This window comes from Salvia hispanica, chromosome 4 (assembly GCF_023119035.1).
Source record: "Salvia hispanica cultivar TCC Black 2014 chromosome 4, UniMelb_Shisp_WGS_1.0, whole genome shotgun sequence".
NCBI classification, from domain to species: domain Eukaryota; kingdom Viridiplantae; phylum Streptophyta; class Magnoliopsida; order Lamiales; family Lamiaceae; genus Salvia; species Salvia hispanica.
In genome coordinates this window covers 50,813,043-50,827,843 of record NC_062968.1, presented here as the reverse complement: position 1 = coordinate 50,827,843, position 14,801 = coordinate 50,813,043, and the positions used below count along the sequence as shown (strand labels likewise).

The window sequence follows — 14,801 nt, the reverse complement described above, 5'->3', positions numbered from 1 at the left end:
GCATGAGTGCATCGCATTATCAACAAAAAACACCATATCGAAACACCAATTGTGTAGCAAAAGATTTCAATCATTGAAATTTTTACTTTGTTAGTACTAATACTCTCTCTCCACAAGAACGTGCACTCTTTCCTTTTTAGTCCGTCGCAATATGCACTTTCTAAACTTAAAAGCTCTTTTTCTCTCCAATGGGATGTGACACATTCTCCATTATCAATACTTTAATTACTTTTTCCTTCTACTTCTCTCTTACTTTACCAACTGTGCATTAAAACTCGTGTTCAACCAAAAATGCATATTCTTATGGGACGTACTAGATAAATCCAACATCAAAACATTATCTAGAAATGACATCATCAATATACATGTATCCGTACAAGGTATAACGCCTAAACGAAACACCATCATGATACACAAGATGGTATAGCTAGCATCTTCCTCTAAAAGCCCAAATAATTTCCTATGCATCTACGTTCCAAAATTTCTACATTTACTAAACAATAACAACACCATGGAGTTACAGCACTAACATCACCTCTGGGTCAAAAATCTGCGCCTAACGCCTCAGAATCTGAATCTCGCGGGGCAGATATCCCTCAACGTGCCATCAATGGCAGCATCGTTATGCAGATCGAAGTCTCCGCTATCCATGCTGTTTATAAATAAATAAAGAAAGAAATTGTAGTGAGACTGCCTCGGCCTTGTAAAGCTGAAAGCAAACAAAAAGAGTGTTAAGTGGTCAGGACTTTGGAAGATTGTTGCAGTTTGCTGGCGCCCATCCCACTCGCTGCCTCTCGTTGTCGTAGATCACCAGTTTGTCTTGCAGAAAAATGTCTGCACATTCAACGTTTTCACTTATCAGATTGCAAGAAAAACAGATTGTTAACTGCATTGGGCAGTGATGTGTCGAGATTTCTTACCTCCAATCACGTTCAGATTTTCTAACCCGACCTCTCCACCATTGAGAATACCTAAGCAGACATTGCCTTGTTCCTGAATCAAGAAAGGGTGAGTTTTGCACTTCCAAGAAATTGCTTAGAAGGAAAGGATGAGCTGCGACTCACTGTAACGACAAGGTAAGATTCCGGGGGCAGATGAAGCTGAGCATTTTTGGCATTTGTGAAGCTCAGAGCCAAAGGCTTGAAGTGGTTAGCAGCATCTAGAACCGATTTGAAGGGCTTAGCGCCTTTCCAACAGACAGGGAGGCTTTTATCCTCGACTGCGTCTTTCAGTTGCTTTCCATTCAAGTTACGTTTTATCTGGCAAGATTTAACTTTGTTAGACCACATAGGCAGCTTCAAACGAACCATCCAAACCAAAACAAAACTTACCAAAGAAACGAGAGTGTTGTATGCTTGAGAGCTGAAGTAAGTATAAGTGCTTCCACTGTCGAAAACTATGGGAAGGCCCTTGATATTAGTAGCTTGGCCAGCAATCTGGAGATCTGCTGGCCCTACAGAGTAGTATTTCCTGAAACAAGGAGAGGATACTAAGCATCGGCATATTATGTCAGCTTGCATTGTTATAGATAATAAAACTTACGATTGGCTCAATAATGGTGTCCAAATGATCCCCGAATTAGGGAGAAAGTCATCTCCAAAGAAGAGAAACCCTCCACCTTGTCGGCTTAGACAATGACCAACAACATTTCGTATCAAACCCATGTTCCGTAGCTGAGCCAGGATGCTTGAATTGCCAAGGCCTAGTCCGAGGACTCCATCCGTGTAAGGTAGATGGGCTGTGTCTTGAACTTCTTGATTGTATCCACATCTAGATAGATTCAAGATATAAGTAGCTGAATTGGAGGCATAAGCTAACTAACAAAATAAACAGAAAAGGCTAAACTATCCAAAATAATCCGAAATGTCGACTTACCCTAAAACTATCTTATACACCTTCAAATATTTGTCCTGATCTAACCTCTCTCTATTTTTCACTAGCATAACCGTAAATTTAGTTAACCGTGCAAAGACCACTAAGATGACATTATCTGTTATTCTGTATCACCATCATCCACGTAGATGCCACATCAACGGTCTTTGTGCAGTTAACACAAATTAACAATCTCGTTAGTGTAAAATAAACAAGGTTTGACTAGGATAAGAATTTGAAAGTACATGTATAATTGATAGTAATAGGATATTTTTTAGTGTTTTACGACCTTTGAGTAAAGCTCGTAAAGAAAAGGGAAAGACCCTCACCCAAATGCAAGCTTTGGAGCAAAAATGGTACCATTTGTAAATCTAAGAGGAAACAAGTCCTTAACCAGCACGCCCAAAGATGAACCATGGTCGGCATAATCAATTTCGTAATCACACTGCTCCTCGGGTGATTGACAGTGATGGTTCCCCGGCCCATGAAGTGAGACACACAAAGGGTCAACGCATGTGATGAGGTTTTTCGGTTTGTAAAGACTGTGAGGAGCCTGAGAAACGTCGAGCAAAGTGTAAAAGAACACATTCTCACAACCATTCAACTCTCAACAAACATCGAGCAAGAAAGTTACCGGGGTGCATTTCGTGCAAGGCGCATCACACTGAAGCCATGTAAGATCACTGCCAGTATCGATATCAAGAAAGTAGGGCCTCGGAGGCTGCCCCACATTCATTGTTACATGATAGTACCTAAGTAAGGTCAAAAATAGAATTGAAAATGTGAACAGGATGAACTACTTTCTAAAGATAAGATAGATGTTTCATCAACTGATGCAGATCCAATTTCTAAGTTTGATCATTCCAAATACAGAAAAGAAGAGAGATTCTACTACAGTTTTGCCATTTTTCCAAGAAACATTTTACTATATCAGCGATTGGAAAATGAAAACACACTGATTCCACAAATCAGACCTAATTACCTCAGCACACCAACATGAACGTTAAAATTCATCACAAAACCACCAAAAAAAAATCCCCTAAAATTCAGAGCATCAGCATTTCTAACACAACATCAATATTCACCAACTAAACATCAAATAAGTGGCGATCACATTCCCCCAAAATCACAACTGAAATCAGAACCAAACACTGCAAATTCTCAAAATTCCAATAAAATTGAAGAAAACGAAGTACCCTTTTGGATAAACATTTCCGGCGACGGGGAAAACCACAGAGGAGCGGAAGGTTCTGGCAGATTTGAAGGTGATAGTGTGAGGCTGGTCAGCAGCTGCAATCCATGTCAAAAGGTACAGCACCAATGCCTTGAGGTACAACTCTCTATCCATGCTCATATACGAATTCTGATCTCGGGATAAACGAAAAGGGCTCTTAAGTAAAAGGGATTCTCGTAAAGTGATATGGGATTTGGGATTCTCTGAAGAAAGAAAAAAGAAACACAGAGAAAAAGCAATGAAAAAGACTTGATTTTTACGCGGACTGAAGTTAATGACGTGAAACCAGTTGGAAATTTCTGTGTGTGTACGTACTTACAAAGCTTAAAGAAATTAGTTAGAAGTTGCCTAATTTTGAGACAATTATAAAACAATTCATGTAAATTCAAAATTGGATAAGACTTATTATACATATAAATAAAGAAAATACTATTAGTTTGATGTTATCTGTCCACTATATTTATGGTTCGATTTCGTGACTGATGTGGTTTTCTTTTATTCGAGGAGGAACTTTTAAAAGTTGAAGGAGTAAAAGTTTTATTATAAATAATTTATGAAGGAAAAAACGTTATATATCTCTATTCTCTATATATAGTTTGTTCCAAACAAAAGTATCCATGGGAAATGTTCTATCGTGAATTTTAGTTGCTTTATTTGCATCGAAGTTTAAGAAAATTACAAGTGCGAAGTGGTTTGCCAAATAAATAATAGTGCATGTAAATTGTTAGATTCTAACTAATTACTAGTATGATTTATGAATTATTAAATTCTAATTATAAACTGCCAACTCTGCATATGGATTGTTAGACGTACATGTACACGTAAGAAGGATGTCTAATGTTATTTTTCTAGTATTTCAGTGCATATGGAGAAAAACATGGCAACATGACATCCATTGCAAATTTGCAATTATGTCAAAACAAAAACACACGAACCCGGACACAGAGATCCGTGATATGCACATGTCAAAACGAATACACTCTCTAATGATTGATATAGTACTAATAAACTACTTATATACAAACTGCCAAAGTTTAATAAAGGGAAAAGCTACATGGTCACATTATGGCCGGCCATAGCCATAATATGGCATCATGGTCATTATATGTACCGTAAGAAATAGATCAGAGAATGAAAATAACTCTACTATTATGAAACGTACCAAAATACCAAAAATGACTCTACTACTATGGAACGTATCGAAATACCAAAATAACTCTACTACTATAGAACAGATGGAGTACTAGTAAGTAGTTCGATTGACTGGGGACTAGTCTGACTATTACTTGAACCAAAATATTATAAGTGAATTAAGAACTTTGAATTTAATCAGTGAAGAAAAAAAATATTATAGTGATACTCTTTTCGTTCCTAACTTGTTAATTGAATTGTTTTTCTATTCCAGGACTTTTAAAGATAATTGAATCATTTCAGTTTTTGTCCAAAAAATATACAAATTCTATTTTCTATTTTATTATCTCTCATACGTTATTCTTTCTCTACATAATACACTAGGTGGCGTTTGGTTGTCATGACTAATTATCATGAGACTATCCATTTAGGATTAAGTTATAGGATTATTTTAGTTGGAGGGGGGAGGTTATGACTAATTATCATGAGACTATCCATCTAGGATTAGGTTGAGGAGATTAATCTTATGAACCAAACATGATACATATTTACTCATGAGATTTAGTCTAGTCAACCGAACACCCCTAACTATTTGTTTCTTAATTTTCATGCAGTAATAATAATTGTAACTTAATTAACAAGAAACTATGAGAGTACATCAGAAGTCTACAATCTTAATAGTATTAAATGACATTAAATCTGCATGTTTACAAGTAAATTCGAATATTAAATAGTAAGAAATAGGAGTAAAAGTTTTTATCTAAAATATCGATAAATTAAAAACAATGTAGTTAAAGCACAATTTTTCAATAATCATTTTCCACTCTAGTTGTTCAAAACATACTTAAAATTTTAAACCCAACAAATATTGATTTCTTTAAATGAAAATATTATTAATTCAACTTTATTCTCTAAAATAACTCTGCATAATTTATTTTATCGTTCAAAAATCCTCATAAGGCTCTCCGTATTAGTCTCTCACACACAGAAAAACACAGAAATTTGTTGCTCTCTGTTTTAATCTCTTCTCTCTCATAGACATTTTTTTGTTGCTTGTCTTCTCTCTCTACTCTACCATCCATGGGATTGGGAGAGCATTCAAGACCAAACCCCAATGGTTTTATTCGCTTAGTAGGATTTGCAAACGTATGCAAATCCTTCCTCTCCAAATGCTGCCCAGAGAAGCAACCCCTTTTCTCCAACCAAACACCAAACAAACCTATACATTTTACCAAGGTTCCTTCACCAAACCCATCTCTCATGTAGCATTATTATTCATTATATATTATTATCTAACATCCTAATCCTGCAGATTATCAAATCAAAGACCAAGAAATGTAAACCATGGAGAGAAGGAGATCATAAGAGACGTGACAGATTCAAACGAGGGAGCAATCACGACGACAACCGAGCTACAAGATCCCCTCGATGGGGCTGCGGCACAGGCTTCTCCCGGCTGTCGAGGAATCTGAGCTGCCAAGGCCGGAGAACCCACCCTCCGTGCGGGGAAGCTAAAGGGCCCTTTTCAAGGAGCTTGAGCCATAAAGAATCATTCAGGGGTGCTGGCACCGGCACCGGCGGTTTGACCCACACGTTCTCAAGAAGCGCGAGCAGGGGGGTCGCAGCCCCCATCATTTTCTCAAACTCGAGTGGGCTGATCAAACCGGCAGCAATGAAGAAGCACCTCGAGTGCACCCTCGAGGAGCTCTGCTTCGGTTGTGTCAAGAAGGTCGTCATCACAAGAGACGCCGTCAATGGCAACGGGTAAAAACAGAAACAAAAACAACCATACAGCATAAGATAATCCTGTAGGAAAATGCAGGAAACAGGGCTCTATGCTATCCTAACACCTTTTTCCCATGCAACTCTGGGTGCAGGCAAATAGTGGAGGAAGATGAGACGGTGACGATCAAGGTGGAGCCAGGATGGAGGAGAGGTACGAAGATCACGTTCGAGGGAAAGGGGAACCAGATGCCGGGCACAAAAGCTGCGGATCTAGTGTTCGTGATAGCAGAGAAAGAGCACCCCTTGTTCAAGACACAAGAGGATGATCTACAAATGGGAGCTGAGATCATGTTGGTCGATGCTCTAACGGGGTGCACGCTTCCCCTCCCGTTGCTGGGAGGCGAGACGACCAGCCTCGGGATAGAGGACGTCGTGCACACCGGCTACGTGAGGACCATACAAGGGCAAGGCATGCCAAAGCAACACGAGCCCGGGACAAGAGGGGACTTGATCGTCAACGTTTCGGTCAAGTTCCCAGAGACGTTGACACAAGAGCAGCGATCTACTGCTGCTACTATTTTGCAACAGGCTTGTTAATCTACCTCTTCTTCCTTTCTCTATACAGATGCAGATATTTGTACAAAACTAAAGCTGATCTACTTCTATTGTTTTGGTATGGGTGAGTTGCTGCAAACTAAAGACTCTAATAATAAAAACCTAGTAACTCTTGTTTAATTAAGATTTAAGAGCAATACCATAACAAAATGATAGTTATGGAGTTCACAGTAAATTGTGGAAGCAAAGAAAGTCATCGATTATCAATTTTACGTACAAATGAGTTGTATGTGCTGAGAAAAAAGACTTAAGTACACAAGAGCAAACGAGATTAATATTTCAATCTATATAGCCACAGGACTTGGTTAAACCTTGCCTGTTAGCAGTCATCAGCAAACCAAATCTTACATCTTATTAACCCGAAGGAATACAGGTGTACAAATCTTACCATCCGAGCAGAGCACGGATGATGCCAATTATGTCACCACTTAACACAGCTTTGAGAAATTTCAGCTTTCTAGGGGTGTATGGCGGATATCTTGCAGAGATTTCCCCATTAAACCCACGATACAAAACTGGCTTTTTATGGCTGAAAGCATCGAAAGAGAATTTACCGTGGTATGATCCCATTCCACTTTCTCCCACGCCTCCGAATGGCAATGTGTCCTCAGCAAGCTGTCCAAATGAGAGTTTGTTAATATGGTTCAGGTCTATCAAGTGACATTTTTCATCAATTTGTCAATACAATATTGATGAAGCAACAAGAAGACAATTTAAGCATGTATCGTGCATTTAGTTTCACATTAGCATGAGACTCCAGAAGAAAGACTTACATGAAGAGTTACTTCATTAACGCCAATGCCCCCTGCTGAGACTCTTTGCACGAATTCTTCCTTGAGCTTTTTGTCATTCGTAAATATATACGCCGCAAGGGGCTTCTCTTTAGAAGTAATCAAGTTAATGCCATCCTTAATATTGTTGACCTTCATACAAAAGGAAAATATAGAAACATAAGAAAATCAATACACTATTATGTTCCATAGTTAAAACAAGAATCGGCCAAGGAATTAGGGACAGATTGTCCTTCAGGACCGGGTTAGTCTTCTGGATCATCCAGTACAACAAATATGATCCTTTTTATGGAGTATAAAAGAAATCTTGATTTGGTTTATCATGGCAAGAAATATGTATAAATGAATGAAATTATCAAAATACTGTATAAAGTCAGTCCAAACTCAAATATATCAGATGCTTATCAACTTTTACCGTGATAATGGGAAGTAGAGGACCAAAAATCTCCTCATTCATGATAAGAGAATCTTCCGGGGCATCTAGTATAACAGTGGGAGCAATCTTGCTGTAAGATGGAAATGTAAAAGAATTGCATGAATACATCATCAGCCAATACCATATTAATGCTGAAGAAGAAAATGCAGAACCAAGTTTTGAGCTCACAGATTGGCTTTATCCCGTTGACCACCAATAACTATTTTTCCTGAAACTTTCTCTTCATCCAAAAGCTTTGACAGCCGTTCAAAATGTCGGGAATTTATAATTTTTGACATGTCTTTTGAATTCACTGGATCTTTTCCATAGAATCTTTCTAGTTCAGATGAAAGAGCATCAACCTGATCAATTGTATCAGAATTTGATCAGAGAGAAAACGTATACCTCTATTCGCATGTACAGTATAGTTCATTTGGCATATCTTACAAGTTTTGCAGCATAATCCTTTGTAGTTATCATGTAATCAGGTGAAACACAGGTCTGTCCGCTGTTGCAACCCCACTTGCCTGAGATGATTCTTCTTGCTGCAACCTTAAGGATGAACAATAGATGCATACATATAATTTAGAACTCCATGTGACAAGCACATCATTTGTTGTTGTTTGTTTCAGAAAAACTCATATTTCGTCAAGTTTTGGTAACTAAGGGGCTTACTGTTAGGTTGATATCTGAATCAACAATTGCTGGACATTTCCCACCAAGCTCCAAAATCACAGGTGTGAGATGCTTTGCTGCAGCTGCTAATACAACACGCCCAACCTTGCTATTCCCTGTAGAACATTTGCTTGATTAGGATCAATAATGTTTGTAATACCAACACCAATTTGTTACAATTCAAATAGAGATAGAGACACGCTGAACCACTTCATATCCAAAAGAGCCAACTATAACCAAAAACAACTGTGAAATGTCTCTCTCTCTTCAAATTCCAGATTCTTACCTATAGTCTTATATAGCTCTCATTTTATAGAATTTACTGTCTCTATATATCTTAATGGGCTGAACTATATTTATAAATTCGTTAACTAATAGAATAGTTACTAAACATTTGGAGCTAGACTGAGAGGTTCTTGACTTCATTCAGAAATATCACTCGATTGCAAAGCTAAAAGAATCTCTACGTCCAGTAAAGTCTATGATTCAGTTATTTATACAATCGCTCAGCAGATTCAAGTGGTCCTCTTAACTCAGAGACTAGAAAACATTGCAGAGTTCAAAACCTTTTGGCTTGAGCAATCAGAAAATTATCTAGAGTGAAAAGGTCGAAACCATCAAATTCAACAAACCTGCCTCCGAAAATCAAGAAAACCTCTCAAATTTCAACCTAAAAGACAAATATTGTAACATATGGTGCTAATCTTAGCATTGTCATGCAGGGAAGAGAGATGAATCACTATAATTTCTAGTACTCCATAAACAAGGAAATAGAAAAAATACTATAGTCTGTAAAACAGCCTAGCAACATCAGCATCTAAAATCTTGATAAAAGGCTGAGCAGACGTTTTGATTAAGAATCATTACGGATGTTTATTAGCTCGCAAGTACCTGTATAAAATATTTTGTCCCATTTCTGCTCCAGTAATGCACTTGTTTCCGGAATACCACCTTCTACAACTTTTACAGCTGAGACATCCATGTACTGCCCAAGAAGTTTCGACATAGTTGAGGAAGTTGCAGATGCAACTTCAGATGGCTTAAGTACTACAGCATTACCGGCTGAAATAGCTGCAATGACTGGCTCAAGCGACAATACTTTGGCAGAGAACAGCAGCCATATGCGGAAAATAACAAAGGCAATTTATCAATATCACACATGGCACAGAAAAATTTTAAATCTTAAAAAACGCCAAACATATGCAGGATAATAAATAGACCATACGGATAGGATAGTTCCATGTTGAGATAACCAATACGACACCGAAGGGTTCTGACACTATTTCAGCTGATGAGGGAAAAGTGGTCATGGACGTTTTAACCTGCAATCACAAGAAAAATAGGCACCAGTTAAGTATCTGCATAAACAAATAAGAGAATCGGGATGGTTTCAAACTACAAATAAACACAAATTTACTTTTTCAGGCTTCATCCATCGATGCAATTGCTTCAGTGCCATCCTGCATGCTGATCTTACTGCTGCAATCTGCATGACAAAATAGTTAAGTAGTATTCTGAAATGGTGAGAAAATAAGATTAAAGACTTCCATGGCTTATTTTTTTGAACAAGAAGTTACAAACAAAAAAGGTTAACAGTCAACAGATGAACTGGAAATAAAAGCACAAATAAACAGAGAATTAGATGATAAGCTTAGGATCGTAAAGATAAAAAAATCTCCCAAGGCATCTCTGACGATGCAACACCAAAGCTTCTCTTCATTTCATAAACAATATACTATCTGATAAGGTGAAGATGAAATAACTCGACTATGTTAGCTTTTTAGAAGTGATTTAGTTAGGAGTACATCATTTAGATTAAAAATTGCAAAAATTCTAAAGGAAGTGAGATAATTTTATCTTTAGTTTTCTTGACATCTCCCTACCTGTTTATTTCTCCAAACTTCATTTGCACAGCTAATACAAAAAGCATAGCATATGCATTATTCTCAAAACTATGGTCTTGGTGCTTTTCTATGAACATAATGCCAGTTCATGTGCAAAACCCTTTTCTTTTGCATTGTTTTTTCTGCTTATAAAGTGTCTCTCTAGGCCATAAGACGAAGCAAACAAAGTAACAAAGAGGTACAGGTTAGTCTTCTCTACGGCCAACAAATTATTAGGGTAGATTTAATTTATATACTTGATGCCAGTAATCTATATCCTTAACTGAATCCCCACAAAAAAAAAAAAAAAAAAAAAAAAAAAAAAAAAAAAAAAAAAAAAAAAAAAAAAAAAAAAAAAAAAACTAGAAATCCTCTTTCAACCGTAGAAAAATATTTATGAACGCAGACAAGAATCAGAAGTTGAAAATCCTGTGATGGCATGTAAAAGTCAAACATCCATATCCAGTTATCTACAAATAACAAATCTACAACTAACAAAACATGATGTACAAGAAAAGAATTCGAAATCCCCCATGCGTTAGGCAACCCTGAAATGGATGGTTCATGTCCTCCCTCTTGCCTCGTAAAATTCAGTAACTTCCAAAATTTCAACCATAACTTTCGCTGTACACATCAAATTAATAGTTGAGGAATATCATTAACTCCACCAGGAACCACCGTTAGCCGTCATAATTCCAAAATCAAAAAGAGAATAAATAAACCAAAAAAAAAATCCTAGCTATTTTTCATTAATGAGCACGAAGCATTAAATGCAGTTGACAAATATCATCAATAGCCACAAGTACAAAACGTATTTAAATTCAACTCCGAGTTTCGGAATATGCATTCAATTGATCAATTCTGCTGAGGCGCAGCAACATCCAGATTCCAGTCAATAATAATATACATCCACAGATTAAAATACGTGTCAAATAGTGTGAAAACGAATAATAGAAATTACACCAAGTTGAATCTGTGCATTCAGTGCGATAAACAGTAACTGCTACAAACAATAGTAGTAATTCATCATCGCAGCACACGAACACATATATCACGAATCGGATAATCAGCAATAAAATCCAGCAATCCAAACTCCCTCACCTCATGAAGAAAAGCTTCGTGCTCGTGCTTGCCGAGATCCGAATTCAGAGCTTCGATGAGTTCCTTCTCGTGGTGGATCGCGATTTTGAGCATCGCTTTGAGCTGCGAAACGCGCCACTCGTACGTCCTCGTCTTGCCGGAGTTGTATACGTCCCTGAGCTCCGCCGCCGCCGTCTCCACACACACAGCCATGTTTCTCCAAACTCGAGATCAAATTACCACAAACCGAGGCGCGATTACAATAAACTGCCGTCGATCTGTGCGGTTACAAAAATGCGGTTTACACTGGTTTTTGGCGGGATGCGGAGGGGATATTTCTTCACAGCTGTTCGTCGCTTGTGCGTTTTTTCGTTTGTGTGGACGTCGGAGTGAGAGTGATATTCGGTTTGGATTGGATTTGATTATTCATGGAGTTGGATTTTTATACATATTTATCGTCTTGTTGGCTGACCAACCGAGGGAATATTTGGGGGAGAGATGACGAATTTGTTAATAAATCAACATATACGCACAGAAATTAAGAAACAACTCAAAATAGCGAAAACGGAAATCAATATCCAAAACTATGATTATTCTGTATTAATAACGAAAAATAGATCCTTTTGTTTGTCTAAAAAGTAATACTCCTGTGATTTCTTAATTGTATTTTAAGTTATTATTAAATGTAAAATTTTGAAATTATATAATCAATCAAATTTAATTGGTACATTAATATAGTACTAATAACTAAATTAACAAAATACGTAGTATAATTAAGATAAGATTTTTTTAATTAAATTTCTAACTGATAATGATCATTAATTAAAATTTAGTTAATAAATTATCAATCAAGAATTTAATTACATTCATCCGTCTCACGATAGGAGTCATATTTGGTTTGAGCGAGTTTTAAGAAACGTAAAGAAAAGTGGATTAAATAAGTCGGTGGAGTGTGAGTCTCACTAACATAGGAGTATCCAATTTTATTAATAAAATGTGTTTGAAATAAATTGATGGAATGTAGAGCTTAATTATCATTGATAGTAAAAGAAAAATATGACTTTCACTTTGGAACTTTCTTAATTAGTTATAACAATTATTATTATCATTTATAATTTAAATAATTATATTAGTAATTATTTTAATAAGTTATTATAAGTACAATAACACTAATTGAAAACATAATAATAAAATTGTTACAATTATAATTACATACTAGTAATATAGTTTATTATTATTATTATTATTATTATTATTTTATTTATTATAATTAAGTGTGATATAATTTTAAAATTATTTAAGATGTTTAAAATAGTTATTAATTTTTAACATAATAGTAATATTATTATTTATTATAGTTGTATAAAACAATAAAATGTTAGGAGTAGTAAGTATTATATACTCCACTTAAATATGTAAGAATCCAAAAATTAAGAAAAAAACATTTAAGAACATTCGGGGAAGTAGAATCCTGGAATGTTGCATTTTTTTTTGTTTTCTAGGTTTTGGTTATTCTTCATGTCTGACTGAAAATTAAACAAACATCCATTTAAAAATTAAGAAACTGAATTACTTTCATATTCGAAATCCTGACAAACAACTGTTATTGAAATTTTAAATTTTACAAAATTTATGAAAAACCAAAGTTTGATTTGTTCATTTTTTTTTGGTTATTTTATTCATTTATTTGATGATTTAGAGAAAATGAATGAATCGAATTTTGTATTTTATGAATTTTATAAAATTAAAATGTTAATAATATTTTAAATATATTAAAATTAAATTAAATACATAAAATAAAATATAATGCTAAATATGCATTAAATTAAACGATAATACTGCTCATATTTAGCATAATAATTCTCACGAATGGACGTCTACTATGAGTATAAAAATCAGGCATGAATGAACTAATTATAGTGCGGCATTGCCGTCGAGATCGTCCCTGTCACGATGAATATTCATTAAACAACCATTTATTAATATCATGAAAAGGACAAATATGCACAAAATGTCTAAATCATATTTATGCCATACACTTATATTAGTACTATAGTCAATTTCTATAGTAAACCTACCATCATTTTGATTTTTGAATTTGGACCCCTCATCAAATCATGAAGCTGCGATGACGTCAACAATATTTGAATATGATTAATCTGTCAATAAAATAATATCCTTTCAATAGAAAATGATATCGAGTTAGAGCATTATTAAATATATACATGAACAATAGGCATTTCAATAATTCAATTATTTCTCTAATATGATAAGTCTGTCACTAAATAATATCCTTTCAATAAAAAATGATATCGAGTTAGAGCATTACTAAATATACATATGAACAATAGGGATTTCAATTATTGCTAGTCAATTGTTTTGCTTGTAATTTCAGATATAGTAGATTTTTTTCAAACAATCCATTTCCAATAATTGTGCTTGTCCAATAATCAAATTTGCCTTCTTCTTCTTTTTTCCCGAACCGAGAAATGATGAATATTTATATGGTTCATATCTTAGTATTTTAACTTTAAAAAACACACCATTTTCAAATTTCAACAAATTAATACCAATATTTTCATTCTCACACAGTGTAGCATTAAAATACTAATGCATCAAGTACATTATAATTCGTCTTCGATAATATTTTATATACGACCACTATTTACATACTATTTGTTGACCTAACATGCTATTGTCTAGTGATCTACGCTTTAATATTTTTATTAGTTGTACTATTATTTCACTGTTATATAGCGAATGAGCATTAAATCGTTTCCTTTTTTTCATGATGCGTGTAAGAAATTTAATACACGACTTTTATTTTGTTTTTGGTGCGTGACAATTGCAAATGTTACTAAAAGTTTCGTGGTTAGGTAATACTCTTGTTAAGATATGGTGCAACAAACTTTTCCACATTCTAGACGCAAATAGTTTATTTGTTTTGTTTCGTGGTGGATTTATATTTCATTTTAGTGTTTGTTGCGTTTTGTTTATGACCATGTATTATGGAGTACATGTATTTTGCATCATATTGAATTATTGATCAATACTTTATTAATTTCAGAGTACCAAATATGGATTTATTGTTATTTTTTTTTCTAAAATATAATTAATACGGAGTATTTAATCTTATTTATTTATTGTCATGTAAGGTACATCGCATATACATGCTGTGGCGGAGCCATATGGAAACAATGGGGTATTAGTGTACCCCGAAATTTATAATCATAGGTTATGTTCGATATCCTAGATAAAATAATACCAAGATACAATTTAGGATTGAGTTGTGAGAATATTTTAGTCAAAAGAAGTTAGCTATGACTAATTATCTCATTATTATAATTTAAGATTGAATTGTGAGATTAAATCTCATGAAC

General features: G+C 35.1%; 3 protein-coding genes across 3 annotated transcripts; 1 reads left to right on the top strand and 2 right to left on the bottom strand.

Annotated features, from left to right (window-relative positions):
- Positions 1-318: 318 nt before the first annotated feature.
- LOC125221547 (aspartic proteinase Asp1-like) lies at positions 319-3,348 on the bottom strand. Its single transcript, XM_048123666.1, has 9 exons — positions 3,069-3,348; positions 2,507-2,624; positions 2,202-2,425; positions 1,543-1,770; positions 1,332-1,470; positions 1,065-1,259; positions 921-993; positions 747-834; positions 319-652 (listed from the first exon to the last, which is right to left on the bottom strand). The coding sequence occupies exons 1-9, from the start codon at positions 3,224-3,226 to the stop codon at positions 565-567; spliced, it is 1,311 nt and encodes a 436-aa protein (XP_047979623.1). The 5' UTR covers positions 3,227-3,348; the 3' UTR covers positions 319-564.
- A 1,864-nt stretch (positions 3,349-5,212) lies between these two features.
- LOC125221548 (dnaJ homolog subfamily B member 1-like) lies at positions 5,213-6,678 on the top strand. Its single transcript, XM_048123667.1, has 3 exons — positions 5,213-5,473; positions 5,550-6,001; positions 6,115-6,678. The coding sequence occupies exons 1-3, from the start codon at positions 5,318-5,320 to the stop codon at positions 6,557-6,559; spliced, it is 1,053 nt and encodes a 350-aa protein (XP_047979624.1). The 5' UTR covers positions 5,213-5,317; the 3' UTR covers positions 6,560-6,678.
- Positions 6,679-6,752: 74 nt separating this feature from the next.
- LOC125221545 (aldehyde dehydrogenase-like) lies at positions 6,753-11,925 on the bottom strand. The gene is made up of 10 exons (XM_048123665.1): positions 11,443-11,925; positions 9,876-9,944; positions 9,684-9,780; positions 9,350-9,556; positions 8,459-8,574; positions 8,231-8,335; positions 7,973-8,145; positions 7,784-7,874; positions 7,351-7,500; positions 6,753-7,192 (listed from the first exon to the last, which is right to left on the bottom strand). The coding sequence occupies exons 1-10, from the start codon at positions 11,632-11,634 to the stop codon at positions 6,962-6,964; spliced, it is 1,431 nt and encodes a 476-aa protein (XP_047979622.1). The 5' UTR covers positions 11,635-11,925; the 3' UTR covers positions 6,753-6,961.
- Positions 11,926-14,801: the final 2,876 nt, after the last annotated feature.